The sequence below is a fragment of the Sphaerodactylus townsendi genome, linkage group LG09, assembly GCF_021028975.2.
Source record: "Sphaerodactylus townsendi isolate TG3544 linkage group LG09, MPM_Stown_v2.3, whole genome shotgun sequence".
Lineage (NCBI taxonomy): Eukaryota > Metazoa > Chordata > Lepidosauria > Squamata > Sphaerodactylidae > Sphaerodactylus > Sphaerodactylus townsendi.
In genome coordinates, this window is record NC_059433.1 from 56,352,065 (window position 1) to 56,377,637 (window position 25,573).

A 25,573-nucleotide genomic window follows, 5' to 3' on the forward strand; every position below is an offset into this window, starting at 1 on the left:
GAGTGGGATGGTACTAGAGTGGTGCTCTCCCCACCCACCAGTTGTGGATTGAGCTGTAGAGCCCCATTCAAACCCAGAGCCAGTGGGCTATAGTGCCGATGCAGCCCACCCCATCATATTCAAAAGAACTTTTTCGTGGCGCAAGGAACACTGAAAAGCCCTGGACCTCTCTGCTGCCAAAAAACCCCATTGGGCTAAATTGACATATGCCATTCAAAGTGAGGTGTACGTTCAAGGTGTACCCTGAAACTGGCCCTAAATCCCAAAAGGCAACTAATGTCAGATCCTCTTTCAGGAACACCCTCGCCCCCCTCTCATCCTGGCATCCGAGCAGAACACTGGTGCAGCCCCGCCATGACCCAAACTTCTTGGTTTTATGGTGGTGGGGCTGCAGGAAGAACAGCTGCTAACATGTCTGCCCTCTTTGCTGGAGTAAGTGCCTCTGGGAGGGCAAATGCACCAGCACAAATCTGCACCTCTCCCTAGAGCCCTTTCACACACACCGTTTGGATGGGGCTGCCCAACCTGTAATCTAAAGGACACCAATCAAACAACAGGAAGGCAATTGTTCATAATAAAAGATGACAATGATGAAATCTGTATTAAGATTTACTCCCATATAATATTTTTCTTCCTGGAAGAAAGATAACAGGTGTTGACAGCTGCCAACCTGGTCTCTGTGGCAGTTTCTCCAATGCTTACCAATTCAGTAATAAAGAAAGGAATGCAGAAGAAAGCCACACTTCAGATGCTATTGTAGTACTATACTTTTCTGAGGTGTAGCAGTAGGAGAAATCAAGGAATCTCTTCTTATGCTTCAAAGAAGAAACTCAACCAAACAAAAAAAGTGTCACCTTTGTTCTTGGAGATGTAACCTAGAAAAGTGAGAATAAGTATGAAACTGTCAGAACTGTCAATCTTGACCTAAAGCTGATGTTTTGGAAGTTTGATGAAGCACAGAAGTATGAGAAGTCAGAAAGACCGTTGAGTGATGAACCTTAGCTCTTCGCCTTATACCACATTTCAGTATTTATCAAGGCTGAATTCTTGAAGGGAGTAGACACATCTTAGTCTGGTGTCTCAGCTGTGACCATTTTATCTTGAGTGACTCGGCTAGGAGTTTATAGCCTTTTAACAGAGTCTTGTAGTATTGCTTCCAGCTTCACTGACCTGCACAATCCCTCCTCACCACATTACGGTGTACATCCAAAAGGGGGTCTGTATTATACTACTGTATGTTATATTACTGTACATGCTTAATGGGGGATATGGAATGGTGTAGTATAGCCTGATCTCATCAAATTGTAGAAACCAAAAAGGGTCAGTACTTGAAAGGGAGATCGCCAAGGAACACTCTGCAGAGGAAGGCAATAGCACCTGCCTAGAAAATAGCTTACTTACCTGCCTAGAAAATCCCACCAAGGATAACAATAAGTTGACTGAGATTTGACAGCACTTTACACACACGCACACATATACACGTGCTTAATTGAGCTGACTTTAAAGATGGTTTGGAAAATCCAACTAGTACACAACATGGCTGGCTGATTGTTAACTGGAATAAGTTTCTGCAGACATGCTACATCGAATACAACTATACAATATATAGAGGAGAGCGATTTTTGTCTGCAGTAGAATAGCTAGATGCTGATGCTAGATAAAAGGTAAAGGTAGTCCATATTCAAGCACTGTCTCATTACTCGTCCATGTCACAACATTTACTAGGCAGACTATATTTACAGAATGGTTTTCCATAGCCTTTCATACACTTTACCCCCGCAAGTTGGATACTCATTTTACCAACCACTGGACTCATATCAAATAATCTTAACACTTTAGTCTAATGCTTCAAATAAGTGCTAACAATTAATAAATACCTTCTCTGGAGAAAAAAAACTCATAAGAATAAGACCTATGTAAAACTATCAGTATCAAAAATCCCTAAATATATCATAAATCTGTATCGATATATATGTCAACTAAGTTTGAACAATAAACTGATATAGTAATAATAAGTATAAAGTTGGTCTCAAATTCAGGGGAACAGCTTTCCCAGTATGTTCTGCCTCTGTAACATCTGGATTACTCCTCAGTGGATTATTCTTTTCCACTAGATTGTTTAAAATCTGATCCCCTTCCTCTTTGGAGTGAATCCAGGCTGCCAAAATCCCTCCTTCCCAACTTTCTTTTCGGATTCCAGTTCACTATTTGAAAGAGATTGGCTGAAGCTCCTGGCTGGGAAACAGCAGGATATAAATTAATTAATCAATTAATTAACAAATTAAATAAATAAATTTATTAGGACAATTCCTTGGGCCAGAGTAAAAATGTTTTACTATAGACTGGCAAGAGACTGTCAGCTTATTTTCAGGTAGCTTTGTGACAAGAGCCAAAGCATTTTGTTTCTCTTGAGACAGTTTATTTACCTGCAATCAGAAAGGAAAAATAAAAAAATTTGAAGGCTTTCTTTAAAATTTTGATTCATGGATCTTTTAAAAAGTGTGCGTATACTGATGGATGTCAAGATGGAATTAATGTTGCTGATAATAAGCATGGAGCAGCTAATCCAGATCAGCATAAACTGGATCAAGAATAATGATGAGGTGATGTGAAATACCCATAGTGCACAAACATAAACAAACAGGGAGGCAACTGTTGGGATTAGGAGCAAACTGGCCATTAGAGCACAGCTCCAATAGATCAATAGCCTGGAGCCCCTTCTGCCAGGGGCCACTGGTGCAAGGGGGGGGGGGTGCTGAAGCAAGCCTTCCCACCCTGTCTCACTTCATTCAGACTTGCCTGGTGAGACACGGGTTAAGATTGTCCAGTCTAACCTTTCCTGGTGAGGGATGAAGCTGCACAGCTTTACCTCTTCTGGTGAGGAACTGGAAAGGCCTGACTGCTTTACCTCACCTTGGTGAGAGAAGGTGACACCGTCCATCCAGTCACTGTCCCAATTTTTCCACCAGGCCTCACTTCTCCCAGTGATGGGCAGCCAGCAGGGGCGTAGCTAGGGAAAATGTAGCCCGGGACGAAATCTGAGTTTTGCGCCCCCCCCCGCCCCCCAATATGGGCAGCTGCCCTCCACCACTACTACCAATGAATGATTTTTTGCACCAGGTCATCTCAAAGTCACCATCTCATTATAGAACATGTCCTAACTCCCAAATCTGAACAGAACACAGCACCTCGGCTGCTCTGGGGGTGTTTGGCGCGCTCCATGGCCGGCAGGGCCTTCTGCAAGGATTTTTCTCCTGTAAGGGAGCTAGAGACTTTCTTGCAGTCTCTCTTACAGGAAAAAAATCCTTGCAAAAGGCCCTGCCGGCCATGGAGCGCCAAACACCCGCAGAGCAGCCCTGGGGAGGAAGAGAGTCGCCCAGGCCACCCCCCACCCTCCCAAACAGTGGGTCGCCGCCCCCCCCCCTCGGATCAAGACCTGGCTGGGGCTGCCCTCGGCTGCTCTGGGGGTGTTTGGCGCGCTCCATGGCCGGCAGGGCCTTCTGCAAGGATTTTTCTCCTGTAAGAGAGCTGGAGACTTTCTTGCAGGCTCTTTTACAGGAGAAAAATCCTTGCAAAAGGCCCTGCCGGCCAGGGAGCGCGCCAAACACCCCCAGAGCAGCCGAGGGGAGGAAGAAAGTCGCCCAGGCCACCCCCCACCCTCCTAAACAGCGGCTCGCCCGCCCCCCCACCCCCTCGATCAAGAGCTGGCTGGGGCTGCCCTCGGCTGCTCTGGGAGTGTTTGGGGCGCTCCCTGGCTGGCAGGGCCTTTTGCAAGGATTTTTCTCCTGTAAGAGAGCTGGAGACTTTCTTGCAGGCTCTTACAGGAGAAAAATCCTTGCAAAAGGCCCTGCTGGCCATGGAGCGCCAAACACCCCCAGAGCAGCCGAGGGGAGGAAGAGAGTCACCCAGGCCACCCCCCACCCTCACAAACAGCGGGTCGCCCGCCCCCCCACCCCCTCGGATCAAGACCTGGCTGGGGCTGCCCTCGGCTGCTCTGGGGGTGTTTCGCGCGCTCCATGGCCGGCAGGGCCTTCTGCAAGGATTTTTCTCCTGGAAGAGAGCTGGAGACTTTCTTGCAGGCTCTTACAGGAGAAAAATCCTTGCAAAAGGCCCTGCCGGCCATGCAGCGCCAAACACCCGCAGAGCAGCCCTGGGGAGGAAGAGAGTCACCCAGGCCACTCCCCACCCTCCCAAACAGCGGGTCGCCCGCCCCCCCCACCCCCTCGGATCAAGACCTGGCTGGGGCTGCCCTCAGCTGCTCTGGGGGTGTTTGGCGCGCTCCATGGCCGGCAGGGCCTTCTGCAAGGATTTTTCTCCTGTAAGAGAGCTGGAGACTTTCTTGCAGGCTCTTACAGGAGAAAAATCCTTGCAAAAGGCCCTGCCGGCCATGGAGCGCGCAAACACCCCCAGAGCAGCCGAGGGGAGGAAGAGAGTCGCCCAGGCCACCCCCCACCCTCCCAAACAGCGGGTCGCCCACCCCCCCACCGCCTCGGATCAAGACCTGGCTGGGGCTGCCCTCGGCTGTTCTGGGGGTGTTTGGCGCACTCCATGGCCGGCAGGGCCTTTTGCAAGGATTTTTCTCCTGTAAGAGCCTGCAAGAAAGGCTCCAGCTCTCTTACAGGAGAAAAATCCTTGCAGAAGGCCCTGCCGGCCATGGAGCGCGCAAACACCCCCAGAGCAGCCAAGGGGAGGAAGAAAGTCGCCCAGGCCACCCCCCACCCTCACAAACAGCGGGTAGTCGTTGCCGCCCCTACCCGCCCGGCCGGATCAATCCAAGGCCAGTCTGGCTGCCTGCCAGCCAGTGCCTGCGTGCTGCTTACCTGACCTGTTGTTTGTCTTCGGGCTCCGGCAGGCAGGCAGGCGCTTAGGGACTGCTGGTGGCTCACAGAAGTGGAAAGGCCTCCCTTTACAGCAGCCTTTCCGTTGCTCCTCTTCAAGCCGTATGCTAGACACAGGTCACATGTGGTGCCTGTTCAAGCTGTGGGCCCGGCCCCTCAAACTCCCCGCGTCTCAGGCAGCCTCAGCACGCCCACAAGGAGGCCTGCTTGGGCTGCACGTCCGCCCCAGCAGCCCAGCCATAACCGGCAGCCAGCAGCCAACGCTGCCGCCCCCCACGTGACCTGGCAGGAGCCCGCCCGGGGCGGACCGCCCCGGATGTCCCCGTTGGAGCTACACCAGTGGCAGCCAGTCATCTCTGCTAGTCTTATCTGGCAGACCTGCTCAGCATCATGTTGCCAGCTGCAGGTTGAGAAACATCTGGATTTTGTGGGTGAAGCCTGAGGAGGTGGGGTTTGGGGAGGGAACGGACTTCGTTGAGGTATACTGCCATAGCGCCCACCTTCCAAAGCAGCCATTTTCTCCAGGTGCATTGATCTCCGGCACATGGAGATCAGTTGGAATACTGAGACGTCTCCACAGGCATCCTACAAGCCTTGGCCAGGCATCTCCTGCTCTGGGCTAGTCAGGCACTTCCCCCGTCCTTTGGGGGTGCGGGGCGGTAGTGAGTTGGATCGGGGCCCTTTTCCGAGGCCATTTCTCTCTCCATCCCCATCCAACGCGGTTAGGAATGGGAAAGGTTCGAAGTGGTCCAGTTGCTGGGTTTCCGTTGCTATGACAACCATCGCTGCCGGAAGAACTCCTCACTGGACCCGCCCCTCACCCAGAGTACAAGGCTCGAGTGCAGGGAGCGGCTTTTCCTGGCTGCTGAAGATGGCGGACGATGGAGCAACCACAGAGCAGCAAGACGAGGAAGCCTCCGGCGGGGCAAGCGAGCCACGGCGCGAGAAAGGGCCGCGGGGGACTGGTCGACCTCCCACAGTCAGGGATTTACAGGTGCGGAGGGCGGGGAGAGGGGACGCGGCTGGTGGCGGGTCAAGGAAAGAGCCTCGGCGGTGTCGCCTCCCCTTCCTGATCGTCGCTCCGTCTCACATGCCCTCATCCCTTGGGTGAAAAGGAAAATGCCAGTCAGCGGTTGTTTTAATAGTGATGGTGGAGACCTGGATTGCGGGAGTGTGAGGAGAAAGGGGAGTGCTGTTTTGGGGAGTAGAGGGCTAGGCAATGGGGTGCTTGCTTTTTAAAAGGACTTGTCTTGTTCTAAAAGCACTTTCTTTCTTAATATCCATTCATCTCTGCTAGCCTGTTTGTTCGTTCCAGGCGACAAAGTGCTGGAAACAGCCTTTTCATATGACAGTAAAATCAGGGCTGCAAACTGATCCTGGAGACCTCTATTCAGTTTGATCTGTTGTGTTTGGCTTTTCAGTTTTGGAATATCTGCTTTGCTTGTTAAGGTAAATAAAAAATGAAGTTTGCTTAACAAACTGGTTACCAAATGCAAGGAAGGATTTTTCTCTAATGAAAGCAATTGAGTAGGCCTGCTGAAAGCCCATTTTTTGTTCATCACACAAGATGGGTAGTTTGTTGGGATTTTCTAGAATCAAAGTTTTATCAACTTCTATAAAGTTCTTCATGGAAATGGCTAACTTCATTGTAGTTTTTGTATTATGGAAATCTGTCCCTCTACCAGATGTAGCACAAAAGAAAAGACACTTGTGAATCACCATGAGGCGCAATTGCTGCCGGGGATGGGGAAGAGCGAGGTCAGTGATGCCCCCCCCATTAAAGGAGGGGCGGAAGGGAGAAGGACCCATGCTAGTGAAGGGTGAGCGTCACCAGAAGAAAGGAGGGGCGAGCGAGACTTTAAAGCGGCTTCCCCTCCTTTGTCCCGGGCTTGTGTGAGTATCCTTCACGTGAAACAAAGTTGGTGAGGACTGGGGCATACGGGAAGCGCTGTTTTTGTCTTCTCCTTTCTCCCCTTTCGGTCAGCTGACGAGCGGGCCTCATTCGCACAGCGCCCCCCCCTTCCCGGGGGACCCCTTCGCCTTTCTTACTGGGGGGTACCCTTAGCCCTTTGGCTTGCCCTGCTGCCTGCTAGGCAGGCGCTTTCACCTAGGGGTGCACCTCCGCCGGCGCCTCCTCTTCCTTGGCCTACACTGCTGCACTGGGTGGGCACCTCGCACCCGGCTCGGCCGACACGTAACCTCCCCCACCCACCCCCCTTTCGGGGGCAGGCCCAGCTTGCTGGCAGGGTGGGCGCCATTGTCGGGATCGGGTCGGCCAGCATGTGGCCTCCTCTGCCCGCCCTGCTTGCAGGGGGCAGGCCCGGATCACCCGTGACCGTCGCGATCGGCCACGAGCCGCCCCACTTGCCCGCCCTGCTGCCGGGGGGTGGGTGCCGCTGCCGCGGCCAGCTCGGCCGGCGTGCAGCTTCCCCTGCCCGCCCCACTTGTCGAGGGCGGGCCAGCTCCCCGTAGGCTTCTTCCTTGACAGCTGGCGCTAATTAGCCCTCCCTGCCCCTGCCCCATAGCAGAGGCTGGGGCTGCTTTCGCACGCTTCCCCGTAACGGGGGAAGTGCTTCTTTCGTCTCCCGGCCAGCGGCGAGGGGCCCTCCCAAGCCCCGCCCCATAGCAGAGGCCGGGGCTGCTTTCGCGCGCTTTCCTGTAGCGGGGGAAGTGCCTCTTTCGTCTCCCGGCCAGCGCAGAGGAGCCCTCCCAAGCCCCGCCCCATAGCAGAGGCCGGGATGTACCTCGAGGCCCGGCGGTCGGCGGGGTGGGTGCCTCTGCCGCAGCCGGCACACAGCTTCCCTCGCTTGCCGCAGAACCCCTTTCTCAGCCCACCCTGCTGCTGCCAGAGTGGGCACATCCACGCGGCTTGGATGTGGCTCCCGCCGCCCTCCTGTTTGCGGGGGTGGACCCGACAGGGGGCACGGCCGGAGGTCGCCTCCCTCTCCCCCCCCCCGCACACCGCTTGGAGGGGTCACAATGCGGGGGCAAGCAAGGGCAAACCATCTCTGAACATCTTTTGCCTTGAATGCCCTTGGAGGCCGCCATCAGTCGGCGGGGTCTTGATGGCAAAGCGACACGGTGTTTGCATGCTGTGGGCTTGGGAAAGACAGAATTCCGTTTGGCTACGGAATGATTTTCTTCTTGCCCGTGGTTCCAGAGAACGGGGAAGTGTCAGGCTTTGCATGAATTTGTACGATTCCCCCATGCCTTGTCGGCAGGCCTTCCCCCAACCCGTAAGCTCCAATATCAGGCTCTTGCCAGGTGATACTATTCTCCCTAAAGACCCAGCTCATGGGCCATTAATTATCCTTGGTGAGGCCAGACCAGGGAATTATTTGCCCTGCAATTCAGTTCCATTCTCGGGGACATTTGAACGGGCGCCTGTGGCAGACTGACAGAGCCGTCAGAACCTGCCTGGAGCGACAGACAAGGAAGCAAATTTGCCTCTCCATCAGGGCCCAAAGACGGAGTCACAGAGTTGGGAGGTCCCAGAGAGGCCATTGAGCTAGCCCACCCCTGCTCCATAGAGCATCCCTGACAGGTGTTTTCTCCAGGCCCTGCTTGAAGATGAGACCCAGCTAGGAGAATGGATTTCTCTTAAGGGCTCCACCAATCCAGCACCAAATACAGCTCATATAGAGTTATAGAGTTGGCAGCGGCTATGGGGGCCTCCGTCCAACCCCCTGCCATGCAGGAACCCAGTTTGATCCAAAGGAGGTGCAGGAAGTCCAAGGCCCATTTATGTTGAACGAGGCTCTGGGAGTATGCGTACATCTTCCCCTGAGTTTGGTTGCTGGCCTTTGTAGCCCACATTCTTTGATTGGCATCAGTGCCTCGGGATCTCAAACCAGGATCCTTCTTAGCCCTGATCCCAGTGGTAGCTGGCGAGGCTGGGGGATCGCAATTATGACCTTCCATGTGACAGGCACACACCTGTCTATCACTGAACTGCGCCCCCATGCCGCTGCCGCCTTATCCGCCCCCGGGCTTTCCTTCCCTCTCCGCTGTGGCAGGAGGAGGCCCAACAGCTTGCCCTGCCCCCCCCCCCGCTGGCCTCGCGAGCAGTGGGGCGGGCGCCCCGGCCCTCTCTGCAGCGGCGGCGGGGGTGGGTGAATGGCTTGCCCCTGTCTCCTCTCCCGCAGTGGCGCTTGCTCATTGGTGCAGGGGGGGGGAGAGGCCGGTGGCTCCTCCCCACCAGCCGCAGGGGCACTCTCTTGGCCCTCTCCGCTGCGGTGGGAGGGGGCCCAACAGCTCGATCCATTCCCCATCCTCCCAGCATGGGCGGCGGGGCAGGCGCTTTCCTGGCCTAAGTCGCTCCCCTGTCCCCCGCAGGAGTCCCCTCCTCGGCTGCTGAGGGTGCTTAATCAGGCGACATTCGGGTGCGCTGGTGTGCGGCCAGCGGCGGGGCAGGGGGGGCTTGCCCAACCCTCTCCGTTGCGATTGGTGAGGGCCCACATCGCATGCCCCACCCGCCTGGTCAGCTGGGCAGGCGAGGGAAGCGAGAGCAAGTGGGGGATGGGTATGGTCTGGGCGGCCAGTTTACAGCTCCTCTCGCTGGCCTCCATTACCACATTGCGTGCACTCCCGGGCGCAGCTGGCCGATTAGGGCACAAGTTGTGTGACGGTGGTGGAGGGGAGTGGCCTTCCCCTGGCCGGCTGCCTGCCAGTGTGTATCACACCTTGCCTTTCGGCATGGCCTCGCCCCGACCTGGAGGGTTGGGGTGCTCACAGATGGGCGCACCCGCAATCCACTCCAATGGGCTTTCCTTGGGGCAGGTGAGTGTGCGGGGCACGCTCAGATCGCTGCACTCTTGCTCCAGAGTGGTTCTCTGCTGTCTCCTGCAAATGAGCCTCCGCGGCTCGGGAGGAGGAGTGGGGAATCAGGCTCTTACCCACCCTGCCAGGTTGGCCCTCCAGCTCATTGGTGCCATCGGGGAGCTCTTCATGCCAGTGGTTCTCAACCTTCCCAATGCTGTGACCCTTTATACAGTTCCGCAGGTTGCGGTGCCCCCAACCAAAAACTGGTATTTATAAAATATAAAAGGACCATTTTCTGATTGTCTTAGGCGACTTCCGTGAAAGGGGTCCCGACCCCTAGGTTGGGAACCACCGCTTTACATGAAAGGCTTGGATTTATACCTGCCTTTCTGTCCTATCGGGATTCTCAAGGCCTTGCCAGACCATAAGGCACACAACGGAGGGTTCCGCGCTTGCTGGCCACAAGGACCATGGAACACAGGTTTGGGTTTATACCTGACTTTCCCTCCTTTAGGGAGCCTCTAGGCCTCCCCAGCCTGCAGCGCGCACATTGGAGAGGTCCACAACAGCTGGCCGCAGGGGCAGTGGGGAAACAGCTGCTGCCCGGGGAATAAGATATTTTTCCTGGGCAGGGCCGGGGTGCAGGTGGCCCGCCAGGCATCGTCCCCATGGTGCAGGCATGCATAACCGGACAGGGTAGATGCACGTGCGGTGGAACCCCTCGGGCAGCCAGCTTCCCGGCCACCTAGCGCCATGGGGCAAGTGGTCTCAGGCATTGGTTGTGACCCCTGCGACCCCCGGGTGGCACCTGGGTAGTGGCCGAGGGCAGCAGGGCGAGTTACTCCCGCCACGCCATTCCCCCACAGGGTGGCAGGCGGTATTGCTCCCCCCCACCCTCCAGGTTGGGGGGAACAACGGCCATCGGGCATGGGGCGGGAGGATAGTGGACAGCATGGGGAGGGGTGTGGGGTGCCATGGCAGTGAGCCTGTCAAGAGGTCCTCTTGACTTGCACCCCTCCTTGGCCCTCAGAGTTCAGAAGGACATGCCAGCAGAAAACTTCGCCGCAGAGGGGGCGGGGGCACACCCTGGCCTTCTCGTGGGCATGGCTGGTGCTTGCAGTGGGCCCCGCACGTTGGTTGGGACGCGAGGTCATCCCCAACGGTCCCTTGCCCCCTGACCTGGTGACATATGAGGCATCAGAGTTCCAGGGCATGGCAGGCTGGCAACGCTGGATGCTTGCACCAGCCGGACAGTGGACTGCGCTGGGCATACTATACCGGCCCACCTGTCCTGCGGTCGGGAGGTTTGGCCATGGCAACCAGCAGGTCACCCCTGGAGCTGGCCGTGGCCGGGTCGCTTGCTCAGAGCAGGTCAGGCACCCTGTTGGGCTATGTGTAACCTGTTGCAGGGTTGACTAACATCTTTTGTGCGGTGAAGTATCTTCCAGGCGGAGGAATCGGCATGGCTGACACGTTGACTCACTTGCGGTTGTCTAGCACCCGGGGTGGTCTAGCACCCGGGGTGGCCAGACTCAGGTTGGATCCGTCCATGCAAGACCGTTGGAACAGCGGCAGCAGTGGACAACTCGGAGGGTCGTGGCCTCTCGCGGCTTGGAATCACGTAATTAGCAGTGGGGAACCCTAGGGACTGCCCGGATGCAGGCATGGGCACACGTCGGGACCAGAGGCAGTTCACGAGTGGCATTCTCACCCCGGTAGGGGGTGCCGCCCCGGTTAGGCCATATTCGCATCAATATTCTGCAGGCTCGCGGGGCAGTGAGCTAGTCGCGGCCCCACGCGATGTCACCAGGACCTGGGCCCTGGTGGTGGGCAAGGTTCCAGCCCGGGTCGGCCGCAGGGGCTAGGCCTGGGAGGATAGCATCTGGCCCGGGCTCCCAAGGCACATGGTAATGGCAGTCTTCCCCTCTTGGGCACTGCTCAACATTCCGCGCTCAACCCGGTGGACCTCCCCTTCCCATTCACGGCACGGTGGGCTCTTCGGGGGGCGGGGGGGTGCCCGCCTGCCCGGGCAGTGGGCAGCCCCCCCCCACATCCACGCATCTCCTGGACGGCTTCTGGGAGCCCTCGGGGGCCATCTGCCCAAAGCAATACGAAGCCCTCTGGTTCCAGGTGGTCTTCTTACTGGCCTTTTGGGGGAACCCCTTTTTGCAGCAGTAACTTGGTGCTGGCCTCACTCAGAGAATGGACTGGGGAAGCCCTGAGGGTGTGGAAAATAGCTATCCAGGTTGCCCACCTGCTCACCTGGCTGCGACAGTCCAAGGCCGACCAAGAGCGCCCCCCAGTGATGCTGCAGGCAGTGTCAGCGAGCAACTTGTGCCCCACGCCAACCAGGGGAGGCCCCCCTCCCAGCATGTAGGGACTTGGCTTCCGGGACCGGTAGCAACTGGCCTGCATTACCCGCCTGACTTTGGCAGGATGGTGGGTTCCAGCCAGGCCGTGGGTCGCACTCCTTTGGGATCAGGGCCGCTGCTGTGGCTGCGGCCTTGGGTGCTCCCATAGCCGGGGTACAGGCGGCGGGCCGAAGGTGGTCCTCGGCCTGCAGGTGGGCTCTGGGCGCCCCTTCCCGGCACATTAACTTGTCCTTTTCTTTTCTCAGTCCCACTAGGAGGCGCAGGATAGCAGGTGTGGATTGTGGCCACTGCATTGTGCATTGGACATCTCGCTGGGCCGCCACCTCCGCACGACAAGCTGCTCGGCTTGGGTGCGGTTTCCCTCCTTCCCAGTGCTACCATCCTCTGCTTGCAGTTGCTGGAGAGACATGCCTGGCGCAGGGCCTGGGCCCCTGGTCGGGGTTGATGTGGCCAGGAGGAGGATCGACCGGGCTGTGTCCCGGTTTGTACTGGCGGGTAGCAGCAGGAGCATCGCCCACCCGTCCATATCCTTCCGTGATCCGGCCGGGACGATTGTGTTCACCTCGCAGACCTTGGCATGGGCCGGCGGCTGCGTCACATCCAGGCGGCTTTGCGGGAGTGGCTGGGGTAGAGAGAAGCGTTTGGCGGGAGACGGGAGCAGGCCCCCGTGCTCTTGTGGCGGTTTGGCGCATGGGTATGGCTCTGGAAGGAAAGGGGAAGGGAGCTAGGGAGCTACGCCTTCCCCTTGGGAACGGCAACAGCGGCAAGAGGCGACCGCCCCTGTCGAACCGGGCCAAAGGGGAACATCTCTGGCCAGGAGTGTCCGCCCGGCAGAGCCCCGCAATGGAACGAAGCTCGGAACGAGGCATCCGCCCTGCTGAGCTGTCGCACGTCACCCGTATGACCAGACCCAGACCCATGCTTAGCCTCACGCCTCAATAAAATGGCTATGGCCAATTTATTAACCCAGCAATTGAGTACTGTGTATTATTGGTAAAAGGGACTCGCACAAAAAGAGATCCACCCTCGGACAGCAAAAGCAGCTGCTATGGCACTGAGCTGTCAAAGAAAAGAGGGAATTAGGACTAAATGCCCTGTTTTCTAGGTACAATAAAGCTGCACAGAGTCAACTTTTGTTCTGCCATATCTTTTCCAGTTGCTTGATAGAAACTGCTTAGACAACTTAGAAAAATACAGTACATGTACAAAAACCCGCAGCAGTATGTATTTAAGTGTATGTTTAAGAACCGGACTAGACATGGGAAATACACTTATATTTTATACCCTCTTACAACTACCAGTAAATCATGGGGAATCTGGGGGTGGAATTTTTGTGACAAAAAGTGAGTGCACTACAAACTTTTTTCCCATTAGCTAATGCATTGCTAGAAGGGATTAAAACAAGAACAAAGGTGCTGAAAGCAGGAAAGAGCAGGAACATAGGTGTTGTTTAATTTTTAAAAAATGGCTCCTCACCGTTCCGCTTTAAACACAAACAAGTTGATCTTTCCTGTAGTATCTCGTTTGAGCCTTACTAATTTGGCCTAAAATTTATGACGATCAGTCATCTAGTCTATATGGCATAGAACATAAAATTTCTATTCAGTCTTTTCTTTAGAAGTTAATGTATCAAAATATGTCCGTATGGTTTTCCGACATTTGCTCTTATTGTTATATTTAACACTGACTATAAAATAGAGTTTCATCTTGTAAGTTCTAGCTGTTATGAAGACGTTTAGCTGATGGGTTGATCTTTTATGGCTCTTGAACAGTTCACTTAGCAAATGGCTGTTCTTTCAACATGATATGAATACAAAAATAGCACGAACACTCAAAGCAATGTGGTAGCACTGTGACTTATTATTGAGCTTGACTAGTTTCTTTCTTATATTTGTAACCCTTGCCTAACATATCTGACATTTCATAATAGCTCGCATTGGCTGGATTATATGAAGATGAAATTAAAAGACAACCATTGCATTCTGATCAACCAGCATCTAGAGTGGCCAGTCATCCTAGACTACCAGTTCAAAGGTAAAAAAAAAGACTTCTTATATTTATTATTATATTAAAGGTAGGGTTAACCATGGTGGAACAATTCTTTTAAATGGGACATCTCAAATGCTGATTTTAAGCAAACACTTAAATAATTAAGGTTTCTTAATGTAGAGGTACATGTTCTTATATTACTGAATGGTACTATTTCATAAAAGGCCCCAATGAAGCCTCCTCATAAACTTGTGGAAAATGCTGAACAATCTGAGATACACCAGTGGTGATTAAGATGTTAATTTGTAGTAGACTTATTTTTATTCTTTTGGATTTGTCAGACTTGTATGTGTCTGTTGTAAGTCACATAAATTACACAAGACTTTTGATATCATAGAGTTCCTGGCAACGTAATTTAACACAAGACTGGTATGATGAAATAAATGGAATGTTACATAAATATTTCTTGGCAGTCTTAAAGTTGACTCCTTCAGAAGTTTGAGAAAACCAGAAAGAAGTATGAGTGATGACAAGGATATCCAAAGGTATTGTAAATGGACAAACTGCAACTAATATAAATCATTCATAATTAACTTTTGTTTTTATTTTTCTTCCCTATGTACCTTTCCTTTATGATGTTGTTGAAGCAATTTGTCTGCAAATGGGAGTTTGTTATGTTGCTTTTGATGGGTTGCCTAGAGGCCTCCAATTTAAGGCGCAATTTTTAAATATTTGATTATATTGTGCCTTAGTTCTGCACATAACAATGTGGTATGATTTTCTTAGTGTCTTTTATGTGTGTGTTTAAATTTTTGCCATTTGGAACAGTTTTTCAAGTCTGTTTGTCACTTGCAATGTTTAGTTGAAGATTACATTAAATTAGATTTTATTTTACGAAGGCTTGAGTTTGTGGGTTAAGGATGTATGTACGATTCTGAACAATTTCTGTTTGTTTAATTGTCCTGATTTTGGGTTTTCACTTGCCATACTTTTTAGCAAAGCAGTCCAAAAAGCTTAGGGATTTATTTGGCTTAACAGTTTGAATTCTGGTAGCAGGTAATCAGCCCTGCAGTGATTATCTGCAGTATGATTATTTAACCTTCATCAGTACAATAATACAATGTTATGGTTCTTAAAGCAAAAAAAAAGATTTCTAGAACATTCAGAAACTTAATTGCTGACTGTTAAAAAAACTCCAGTTTTTGTAGCAGTATTTTGACTGGGATATAATTATGTTTGAAGTTTACTGAAAAACTACCACTATTACTGTCTTTCTCTGTATGTTTAAAGATATTATTCAGGTGATTCAGAATACAAGGGATTCCAAGTAGTTGGATCATCCAATATAACTCCCAGCAAAATTGTTGATGAACTTTTCAAGGAAGCAAGAGAACATGGGGCAGTCCCTTTGGATGAAGTATCAAGAGCTTCCGGAGATTGCCATAAAGCTAAAGTGCGTCGGTGTACTAATTTTCATGGTGGGGAGGGAGCAGTCATTTTAATCTAGATTGCTTTACTTTTTTTGTATGTGTTATCAAGTTAACAGCTGACATGGTGATACTGTAGGATTTTTAGGGCAAGAGACATTTGGAGGTGTTCTGCCTCTGTGTTGTGTCTCTGGTGTTCCTTGGAGCTTGCCCATCCAAATATTAACCAGTGCCAACCTTGCTTAGCTTCTTAGAACTGACAAGATCAGGCTATCCTAATAGATCACTTGATCTTTTTATTTTAAATCTGCTTAAATCTTTTCATTGTAAAACATGAACTGAATTTGAGGAGGAGGAAGTATGCTTCCTTTTCAAAGAATCAGAGTTGGAAGGGCCTATACAGACCATCTAGTCCAGCCCCTGGTTCAATGCATGATCAGCTTGAAGCTTCCCTGGCAAGTGTTCGTCCAGCCACTTTTTGAAGATTGCCAGTGACAGGTAGCTCACCATTTCCCTAGGCAGCCGATTCCACTGCTGAACTACTGTTACTGTAAAAATTCCTAATGTCCGGCCATTATCTTCCCAAGTCCATCGTCTCCTGCCAACAGGAATAGCTCCCTGCCCTCTTCTAAATGACAGCATTTCAAATGCTTAAGGAGAGCTATTGTTCCCCGTCAGCCTCCTTTTTTCCAGACTGAGCATTCCATTTCCCTTGGGCCGTTTCCGCACGGGCAAAATATGACGTCGTCGCAACGGAAAAAGAAGCGTCAGAGCGAGAGCGTTCGCACGCGCAGCGGCGGAGGTGCGCAGTCGCGCCGTCGCGAAAACGCTAAACCGGCGCGAAGACGGTGTATTCAGAAAACGCTTAAAACCACTCTTTTTCCCCATGTGACGCATCGACGCCGCACTCGTGCGAACAGCCGCCACGGAGCTGTCGTCACAAATGGCGTCGGGCCTGCACGGTCTGCGCAAGTGCGCAGCGTCGCGAGACGCCGCTTCCACATCGCTTCCGTGCGAACCGGCACATTTCTGCGGGGCTGCGGACGCCCGCAGCTCCGCCTGTCTGTGTGAACGCTTTTTTTGGGATGCGTCGCAATTTGCGACGTCATCGCGTCGCTGCTTTTGGCCGTGCGGAAACGGCCTTGGTCTTTCCTCACAGGGATTGGTCTCCAGAATCATTGTTGCTTTCCTCTGCACCTGCTCTATTCTGCCCACATCATTTTTGAACTGAGGCCTCCATACTTCATACAGTACTTGAGATGTGGCCTGACCATTGCAATATACAGAAGAACTACGACATCTTGTGAATTGGATGTTATGTCCCTATTGTTACACCCCAAGACCACGTTAGCTTTTTAAAATGATTATCTTTTCATGCTAGTGCGCTGATATTTATTAGTGGTGGAGATTAGCAGGAAGAGCACTCTTCCTATCATATTATATGGTAAATAGCAGCAGATATGCCTCCGTATTTCTCTGTCTTTTTTAAAAACTAAAATTGCATTGCAGTCCTAACGAAAGTTATATCCTTCTGACCCCACTGAAATCAATTGGCGTACGAGGGTGCAAATGTTTGGGATTACACCTAGTGTAGGAGCACTACTGCTTATTTATTTAAAAGACTTAAAATCTGCCCTAGCATAGATATTTGAGTCCAATGCACAGAAATAAAATAGGTAAATTATGGTCTTGGGAATTGCTTGTACCAGCCATCTACTTGCAAGAGAGACAAATGAAACCTGTTTCATACTTTATGTGATCGCTTTATTTCCTACCGTTAAAAAAATTGAATTGTGAAGGTCAATTACTCACTGCTAAGCACACAGTAAATGTGCATTAGGGACCTGTGGTCAGTTAGTGGCTTATCACATTTTGGTTAGCTGGGACATCAAATGCCATGGCCCAACTATAGCTTAGAACACATATCCACGAAGTTTAACCATGCAAGTAAATCAAGGTTTAAAACTCTTTTTCTATTTTTGTTTTCTGTAAAATCGCTCCAGCTCTGACATACAGTGTTCATTTAGACATTGCGCCAAACCACAGGCTGAAAATCCATTTCAGACTGGCTTCTGATTCTTATTTGCTAATTCTTATTTGCTAAACCATGATACTATGTGATGCTGCGAATCAGGTCCTTGTGTCTATTGCAAGGATTCTTGTATAACCTAGTGACTCTGAGTTCAAGCTAGTATGCTCATATGAGGGAGCATAGCCAGATGTCATCAGGGCTGAAAATATTACTTAGTGCTTACTTAATTACATTATTTAATCATATTTAGAGTTAGTCTGTTGTTGACTTTTTGACAAATCTTTGTATTCCAACTACTAAATATATTTTGCAAAATATTCAAATTGTAGTATGGAAACAAAATATTTATGTAATTGACTCATTAGAAATTGTATAAACCAGAACTTTGTCTTTATTTACTGTATAGTAGAAGGAGATATGCTGAAAGTTTGTGGTTAATAATGACAGTGATCCTGTTCGTACAATATACAACTTAACTGTTAAATAAGTGTAAGTTAGTATCTTTGCTTTATAATACAGATGCATATTTTATGTGTTTTATTAGTCATTTTCTGGTGGTGGATACATATTGGGTCATTCGTCTCTAAAGCGTTCTGAATACATATATGGAGAAAATCAGCATGGACAAGATGTAAGTTACCTTCTGGAAAACAGAATTCCCAACGTTTTACCATAGATTCTAATCCCAAAGACCTTTCCTTCATAAACCATCTCTACCTGACTGGTGTTTACAGAAACTCTCAGTTGGATGCCAGATAGGCTTCACATGAGTAACATTTAATAGTGATGATATATATTTTATACAACCATCTCCAGTAGCAGATGTCTGAACTTTTAACATGAAGAAATGTGAATTCCTTTACATCTTTTAATGTGAAGAAAAATATCTTAATGGAGATAAGAGTACAATTTGGAGAAAAGGAATATGAATTTTAAAGCTAGTTTTACAGAATCAGAATATAGTCGGTGAGACGTGTGTATGATAGTAATTTATATAATGAACAGACAAAAGTTATGTCAGTTTCATATAAGTACAATTTCAAAATGCATCTGATTTATTGACAGGTTCAAATACTGCTAAAACTGTGGAGGAATGGTTTCAGTTTAGATGACGGAGAGCTGAGATCTTACTCAGATCCAGTAAATGCTGAGTTTCTTGAGTCTGTTAAAAGAGGGTAAGTTTATGGCACAAGTTTTGTGTCTTGTAACATCAAAAATGAATGTTCATAATTTTGGTCATACTGTAGAACTGAAAAAATACCAAACCAAAACACCAGACTTGTAATTACAGCAAATCAAGTCTGTTAGTATTGTATTCCCCACAGTAATAACCTATGGCAGGTTTCACAGCTGCAGATAACTTTAGTGATAGCGTGGCTTGTGAGCAAAGCATATATATTTCTCCCTCTTCTATCCCTCCCACTAACTCCCCTTGTTATATTTCCACAATTTTGGTAGTAAACTAGCTACTTCCTTTACATGGTGGGGTATATATAAAGATTTTTTAAAACTGCTATACTAATAATTCAGTATAACACCAAATAGGGTCGTATGGCCCACTAATATTTTCTAACTAACCCCTGCTCAAGGAGAGCCTTCACAATTGCTAGATTCAATGTTATGCCATCTGCCTTACTACATGGCAGGTTTAATAACCTGCAAAAATCTAAAAGGTTGTGTAGCTGTAATTCTAAGGTAGTCGAAACATTGGCTCACCAGTTATTACATTGCACTAAATTTGCTAAAATTAGATCTAAATATGTCAATCTACACCCTCTCTTCCAATCTGAGTTAACAGATTTGATTAGATTATTTCTCTTGTTCAACAATTCTGATTCTGTTTTTTGTGAAGAGGTTGCAAGCTTTGTTACGGAAATAATTCAGAGACAGTAATAATATGTATATATCTGAGGTTATCCTTTTTGCCTTTTAAAATTTTTATGTTTGTTGTGTTTTGTTGCTGTTGTTCTATGTATGCCAATAAAGGCTTTGCTTTGCATAACACCAAATATATTATATAGAAAGGATGCGATCTAGCCACAGTTGGACACTTCATTTCATTGTTAAAACAATGGGAAGTCTTTTAAAGTATTTTAAAATGTGGACGATTTAAGCTTGAATGGGATGCAATAAATTATGGCTATTCTCTTTGCCCTCACTCTTTAATTTGTAGTCTGTGGTCATGTGTAACATTCTTCTTGGTTTTGCTTCTGTCGTACAGAGAGATTCCTGCAGAACTTCAACGATTGGTGCATGGAGGTCAAGTAAATTTAGATATGGAAGACCATCAGGAGCAAGAATATGTAAGGCCTAGATTGAGATTCAAAGCTTTCAGTGGTGAAGGCCAGAAGCTTGGAAGGTTATTTTTTTAATGCTTAATTGTCTTTTTTTTTAAATTATGGTGTATCTTTCAGTTTGCAATTGAAGATGGCAGTAGATGGCAGTAGACAATAGGATAGACCATTCAGTCCAATAAACTATCTGCAAGTGCACTTCATCTTCACATGTGCAGACCTCACCAGCTGATCATGGGGGATGGGAAAACAGATGGTCCTGCAATGGGAAGAAAGAATTGGCAAAAATTGCAAAGTGCAAATGGGTAGTTGGGGGTTAGTAATGTTTATTTAATGCAAAGGCTGGGGCTCTAATAGTCTAAATCATTTTATATTTAAATTACTAATCTCTCTTTAGGTTGCTTTAAAAGTTTGCTGACCAACCTTCATTAGTAGTATTGGAAAAATGTGGTCTGCAGTGTTTACTGAAATATGTCTGTTATATCAGTTAATGTACACTGTTCTGGGCTTCTTTTATTACTGGACTCCAGTAATAAAATATCCATAAAATGAGACTGAAAGGAGATTCCTTCTATGCCTGCCAGAAGCTTAGATTAACTGACCCAAGCTATATAAATAGTATTTCACCTGTTTAGGCCAAGTATTTCTTAAACTGGATTTTTCTTCTTGGTTTTGGATATGTTAAATAATGATTTGCATGGAGCCTTCTTAGAATATAGGCAACTAATCCTCCTTTAACAAAACTTACAAATAGTTCTGTGACTTGTTTTAAATGATGGAATCAAATGTATTCTATTAGAACAGATGCTTGAACAAAGCCAAAATGGAATTGTGAGGTTGTTACTTCACAGAAGTTTTTAAAACAACATTTGCTCTTAGATAAAATAGGTGTATCAAATACTGAGTTACTGCTGAGAGTTTAAACTTACAAATATCTTTGCCTGGTATACATTTACCTTATTTGACTTATTATTTACATAAAACTAACTTGTTAGTACTCTTGTACATCCTACAGTTAAAAGTTGAAGCAAAAATATTTCTTTCTGTATTATTTAGAATAATAGATAATTTCTGCTGTCTCTGGAACCCATGTGACGTTTTTTCAGTCAAACTGACAATTTATCTTCCCTCGCCAAAGCTATGCAACTGACTCCTCCTCCCTGTCTTTGCAGTTAGATTATTGAGTCCTGCATGATATTGCATTAATGTAGACAGTTCTCAGCTTCTTGACTCAGGCCGCTTCTGCACATGCAGAATAATGCACTTTCAATCCACTTTCAATGCACTTTGCAGCTGTGCGGAATAGCAAAATCCACTTGCAAACAATTGTGAAAGTGACTCCTGAGCTGGCTTGCAGAGAGGCTGGGGGGCAAGGCATTATTTTGCATGTGAGAAAGGGGCCTTGGGCCTTCCAGTTCCTAACCTTTCTTTTCCTCCAACAGCATGTAATTCTTCTGTCTTAGACTTTGAAGTTTCTCCTCTATACAGCCCTTTTTCTTGAATTTTTGCCTCATTTACCACTGTATTCTTCAGAGATATGCCTTGTCCCACAGTTCTTTCATTTAGATCCCCTGTTTAATCTGGTCCCCTTTTGAACATACTATCTCTAATTCCTGGTCTCCTGAGGACCTGTACGAAGCATTTCCCAGGACACTAGTTTAATTGTTGACCTGGGAATATTTCCACGTGACTTTAACAAGAATACCTGGTTCAAGGCACAAAATGTGGGCATTTATATTATTTTAGAATGCAAATGATTGGTTGGTTGCACACTAACAGCCCAATTGGGGGGGCGGGGGGGCGACAACAGAATTGACTTGTGGAGGGTTTACCCTCATCAGGGCACTTACCCTGGTGAAGGAGCAAACATGTCAGTGGGCAAATGCTGCCGCCATCTGGGATATCCAGATGTGGCACTAGGCACTGTCAGTTCTCTCACACTGCAGCCAGTCCTATCAGCACAGTAGGGGCATGTCAGAAGCATTCCCAGGAATGTAGCCAACATTATTCAGTTTCCACTTGTACTTTGCTGCTGGGAACATGGCATCCATAGCCTTGGATTTATACCACTTCAAGGAGCAGCAGTGGCGTAGGAGGTTAAGAGCTCGTGTATCTAATCTGGAGGAACCGGGTTTGATTCCCCGCTCTGCCGCCTGAGCTGTGGAGGCTTATCTGGGGAATTCAGATTAGCCTGTGCACTCCCACACACGCCAGCTGGGTGACCTTGGGCTAGTCACAGCTTCTCGGAGCTCTCTCAGCCCCACCTACCTCACAGGGTGTTTGTTGTGAGGGGGGAAGGGCAAGGAGATTGTAAGCCCCTTTGAGTCTCCTACAGGAGAGAAAGGGGGGATATAAATCCAAACTCTTCTTCTTCTTCAAAGGGGGGGGGGATTTCACCCGATGGGTTTTTTCCCCCATTTTAACTGCTTCCCCTGAAAGTCCTCTGGAGGTGACAAAATGATGCAGTAGCAGCTGCCAGTCTGTGGATTGGGCTATCGGTTAGCAGCTTGCAGTTTCTGCCAGTTCCCTCTTCCCATTGCAAGACCCTCCATCCCCCATGATCAGCATTTTTTAGAAATGTAGGAGCAGGCAAATTTACTCTGGATCCAGAGTAAGGCCATGTTTAGAGTATACCTTTCTCCCTGATTCTAAGCATATCATTGCAGGATATTCCTGTTTACTTCTGTAGAATATATATGAATATAAGTTTCATTTTGTCCTTCTGCTTCAATTGCTTTAGCCTTACTCCTGAGATTGTCAGCACACCTTCTTCACCTGAAGAAGAAGAAAAATCCTTTCTTGACGCTGTTGTTTCAGTTGATAATGCCATACCAACAACTAAAATTCAAATTAGACTTGCAGACGGAAGCCGTTTAATACAAAGATTTAATCAAACACACAGGTAAGCTAACATGAACCATATTTATTGTGCTGGGAGATATTAGTCCCACTTTCCATCCATTCTTGTCATGCAAAGAACAACTTTGGTATTTACAGTGAAAATTAATTTAGGGATTTTTTTTCTCAAAAGTGCACAGATTAGATTAAATTACAGAATTCAACAAATATTTAAATATATTCAAAGACTAAAATGTGACTTCTTCTATACTTGCCAACAGGATTTTAGATATTCGAAATTTTATTATCCAGTCCCGTCCTTCGTTTGCCACCACAGACTTTGTTCTTCTGACTACATTTCCCCATAAAGAACTTACAGATGAAAGCCTAACGCTAGAGGAAGCTGATATCCTGAACACTGTGATTCTTCAGCAGCTAAAGTAAATGTTGAGTGCAATATAGCTTCTGGGAATGGATAATGTGCCATATTGTTCTATGCCAATGCTTCCAGTAAGGTGGGGGGGGGGGGGGGGGGGCAAGAAGAAGCCTGACAGTTTTTCAGTTAAGGAAATCCATCGGCTTTTAATACTGTTTTGTCTTCCAGTGACAACTCATCTGAATTGAATTTCAGGGAGCTTTCTTGATGCTTATTAATTTATTTTGTATTCTTCCCAAACTTTGAATAAACTGGTGTGAATATAAATATTTATTGGGGGTTGGGGGAGATAACACTTGTTTTCAGACTTTTTTTAAGGATGTAAATGCACTTTGGAAGCAAGAGGGCTTCTTTTCTTCAGACTTGATAACACTTGAACTGCAGAAGAATTTCATGCTGCATTAGCTAACAGCCATTAAAAAACCCTGAACCTTACGTTGAAGTTATGTTAATGTCTCATTATGTGATATGGAAATATTCTGCTCACAAGTTGACTTCTTTCAACGTATTTAGCATGATCTCAACTCATTCTGTAATGTTGTGCTGGTAGAATATTTGTCTCTTTCAAGCATTCGCCTTTAATCTCATGAATTATTATTTCAATTGAGAAATTTGATTGCTGAATAGATACAAGTTTAGCGTAAAAACATTTTATATGCGGATTTCATGTTGCAAAGTTTGAACCCTAACTTTTATAAAAGAAATAAGACAAAGAACAATGGTAGAATAACAGATTTTTTAAAAAGAAAAGAACCTCATGCCCTACAGTTGATGTCTCAAGGGAGATTTGTGGTCATATGAAACACATGCAATTGAGGGCTAATTTATACTATTCCACTTTCAACTGTGCATGGAGTAGAAGCTCAATTGCCCAGTCATTTCAGTGAAGAGACCCAGTCTGCGCACTCATTTTAAAAAGCATGGTTGGCCTCCCTCCTCCTAAATATATGCAAAATTTAATGCACGTGAAAGTCCCATTGTAAAAAAAACACCCTCCCCAGAAACACACACTCTTGAGTGTGTAGCTGACTGCTGTTTAGTTATTCTGATTTTGCAGTTTCCAATGGTGATCAGGTCACATGAATCATTTTTGAAAGCTATGATCTGATGGAACTTCGTTGGCTCACATTTTCATTTGTACCAAATCATGACTTGTCTTGTCATTGTCCTCTAATCTGAATAATAAGGGAGATTATATCCAGAAATATGCATAGCAGTTCATGCTGCTAAGGTACCGTGTAGAAGTACCTAAATTCAACTGTTAGCACACCATCACTGACTCCCCTCCCTAGATCTCCATCTTGCCTTGAAGTCTAATGCACGGGTCACCTTCCTAAGATGTCCATGCATTGGAAAAACACACACACAAAAAACTTGAAGGGGAAAGGATAATTCATTGTACACTGCATCTGCTTTTTGCAAAACCTCAGTACAGAGGGAGAGTAGGCTTGGAATTTTCTGGCCTATGTAGGAAGATTTATGGGAGGGGAGGAACATCTTCAGTCACTTCACACATTGCTTTGAGGAAGGAAAGTGTGGCAGGAGAAATTCGGTATCTACGAAAACAAATGGCTGGTTACTAAATCAAATGAAAATGTGTAAGACTGATGACATAGATTAGGCAGAAATCGCTTGGCTTGGATCCACTGAAGAATTTCTGAGCCATGCAGTGCCTCTTTGTCTTCTGCTTTTGGAGCGGCATTTGACCTTCAGCAGAATGAGGAAAATGAAGAAAAATCAAGTTGTGTGGGCAGAACATTTCCATCTGCAGAAATGGTGTTGTGACTTGCCTCATTTGGAAACTAGGTGATTGTTTGAAGGTATACAATTATAACTACAGGGCAGTGTATACAAACTGTGTCTTATCAGATCATCATGTGTTAAAATTTGTCCAATACTCTATTGCAGAGTAGCACTGAATTAATTTAACCAATGTAGATTGTGTAAAAGTTGGCTAGTTTTATATCTTGAGGAACCTCTAGGAAAGGTACCTGTTGAAGGAATCTGTACATGCTGTATAACTTGTGTTCCATCTTGATTCGTAATACAAAAAAATTGCTTGGAAACACAGCTTTATTTTCAAAGATAGACATGAAAGAAGTGGACTGTGTTCAAATCCCTTGTGAACATTGTCAATAATCTTTTCTGTACATTTTAATTGATAATTTTGCAAAGTGAATTTTTTGTTTGAGTCAGTAACTTATTTTAGCATTTCACCATTAATGTTGATACATATACCCATACCTTTCAGAATTGGGAACCTTTTAAAGTCAAATTTGAAAAGTTTTCCTTGAAATCAAAGGAATACTTTATAAGTCCAATGTCTGCATGTTTTAAGCAATCCCAAATTGTTCATATGTGCTAATTAATAAAGAATATGTTTTTTGTTCATAGTGGTTCCATGCCTTTTCTTGTGTTGGCTTTTAATCAAATAAAAAACGGGAAAAGTGGTTGAGTACAATATTGTGGCTTGGTTGTAATTGAGCCATGATCACCTAACAAACTTCTTGAGTTAATTAATTTCATTTCAGTTAATACATTTCTTGCCCAGCTAACTATGTAGCTTGAAAACAGCAGGTCATTTAG

General features: G+C 47.5%; 1 protein-coding gene across 5 annotated transcripts; it reads left to right on the plus strand.

Moving 5' to 3' along the window:
• The first annotated feature begins 5,663 nt into the window (after window positions 1–5,663).
• On the plus strand, window positions 5,664–25,376 carry UBXN2B (UBX domain protein 2B). 5 transcript variants are annotated; one of them, XM_048507887.1, is made up of 9 exons: window positions 5,664–5,832; window positions 13,902–14,005; window positions 14,434–14,505; window positions 15,251–15,413; window positions 17,964–18,050; window positions 18,485–18,594; window positions 19,641–19,778; window positions 22,454–22,615; window positions 22,833–25,376. In XM_048507887.1, exons 1-9 carry the CDS (start codon window positions 5,710–5,712, stop codon window positions 22,993–22,995), a joined length of 1,122 nt encoding a protein of 373 aa, XP_048363844.1. In that variant the 5' UTR covers window positions 5,664–5,709; the 3' UTR covers window positions 22,996–25,376. The 5 variants fall into 5 exon arrangements, 3 of the variants coding, with proteins under 3 accessions (XP_048363844.1, XP_048363845.1, XP_048363847.1); XM_048507888.1 differs by lacking the exon at window positions 14,434–14,505; XM_048507890.1 differs by lacking the exon at window positions 5,664–5,832 and having other exon boundaries at window positions 12,910–14,005; window positions 14,358–14,505.
• Window positions 25,377–25,573: the final 197 nt, after the last annotated feature.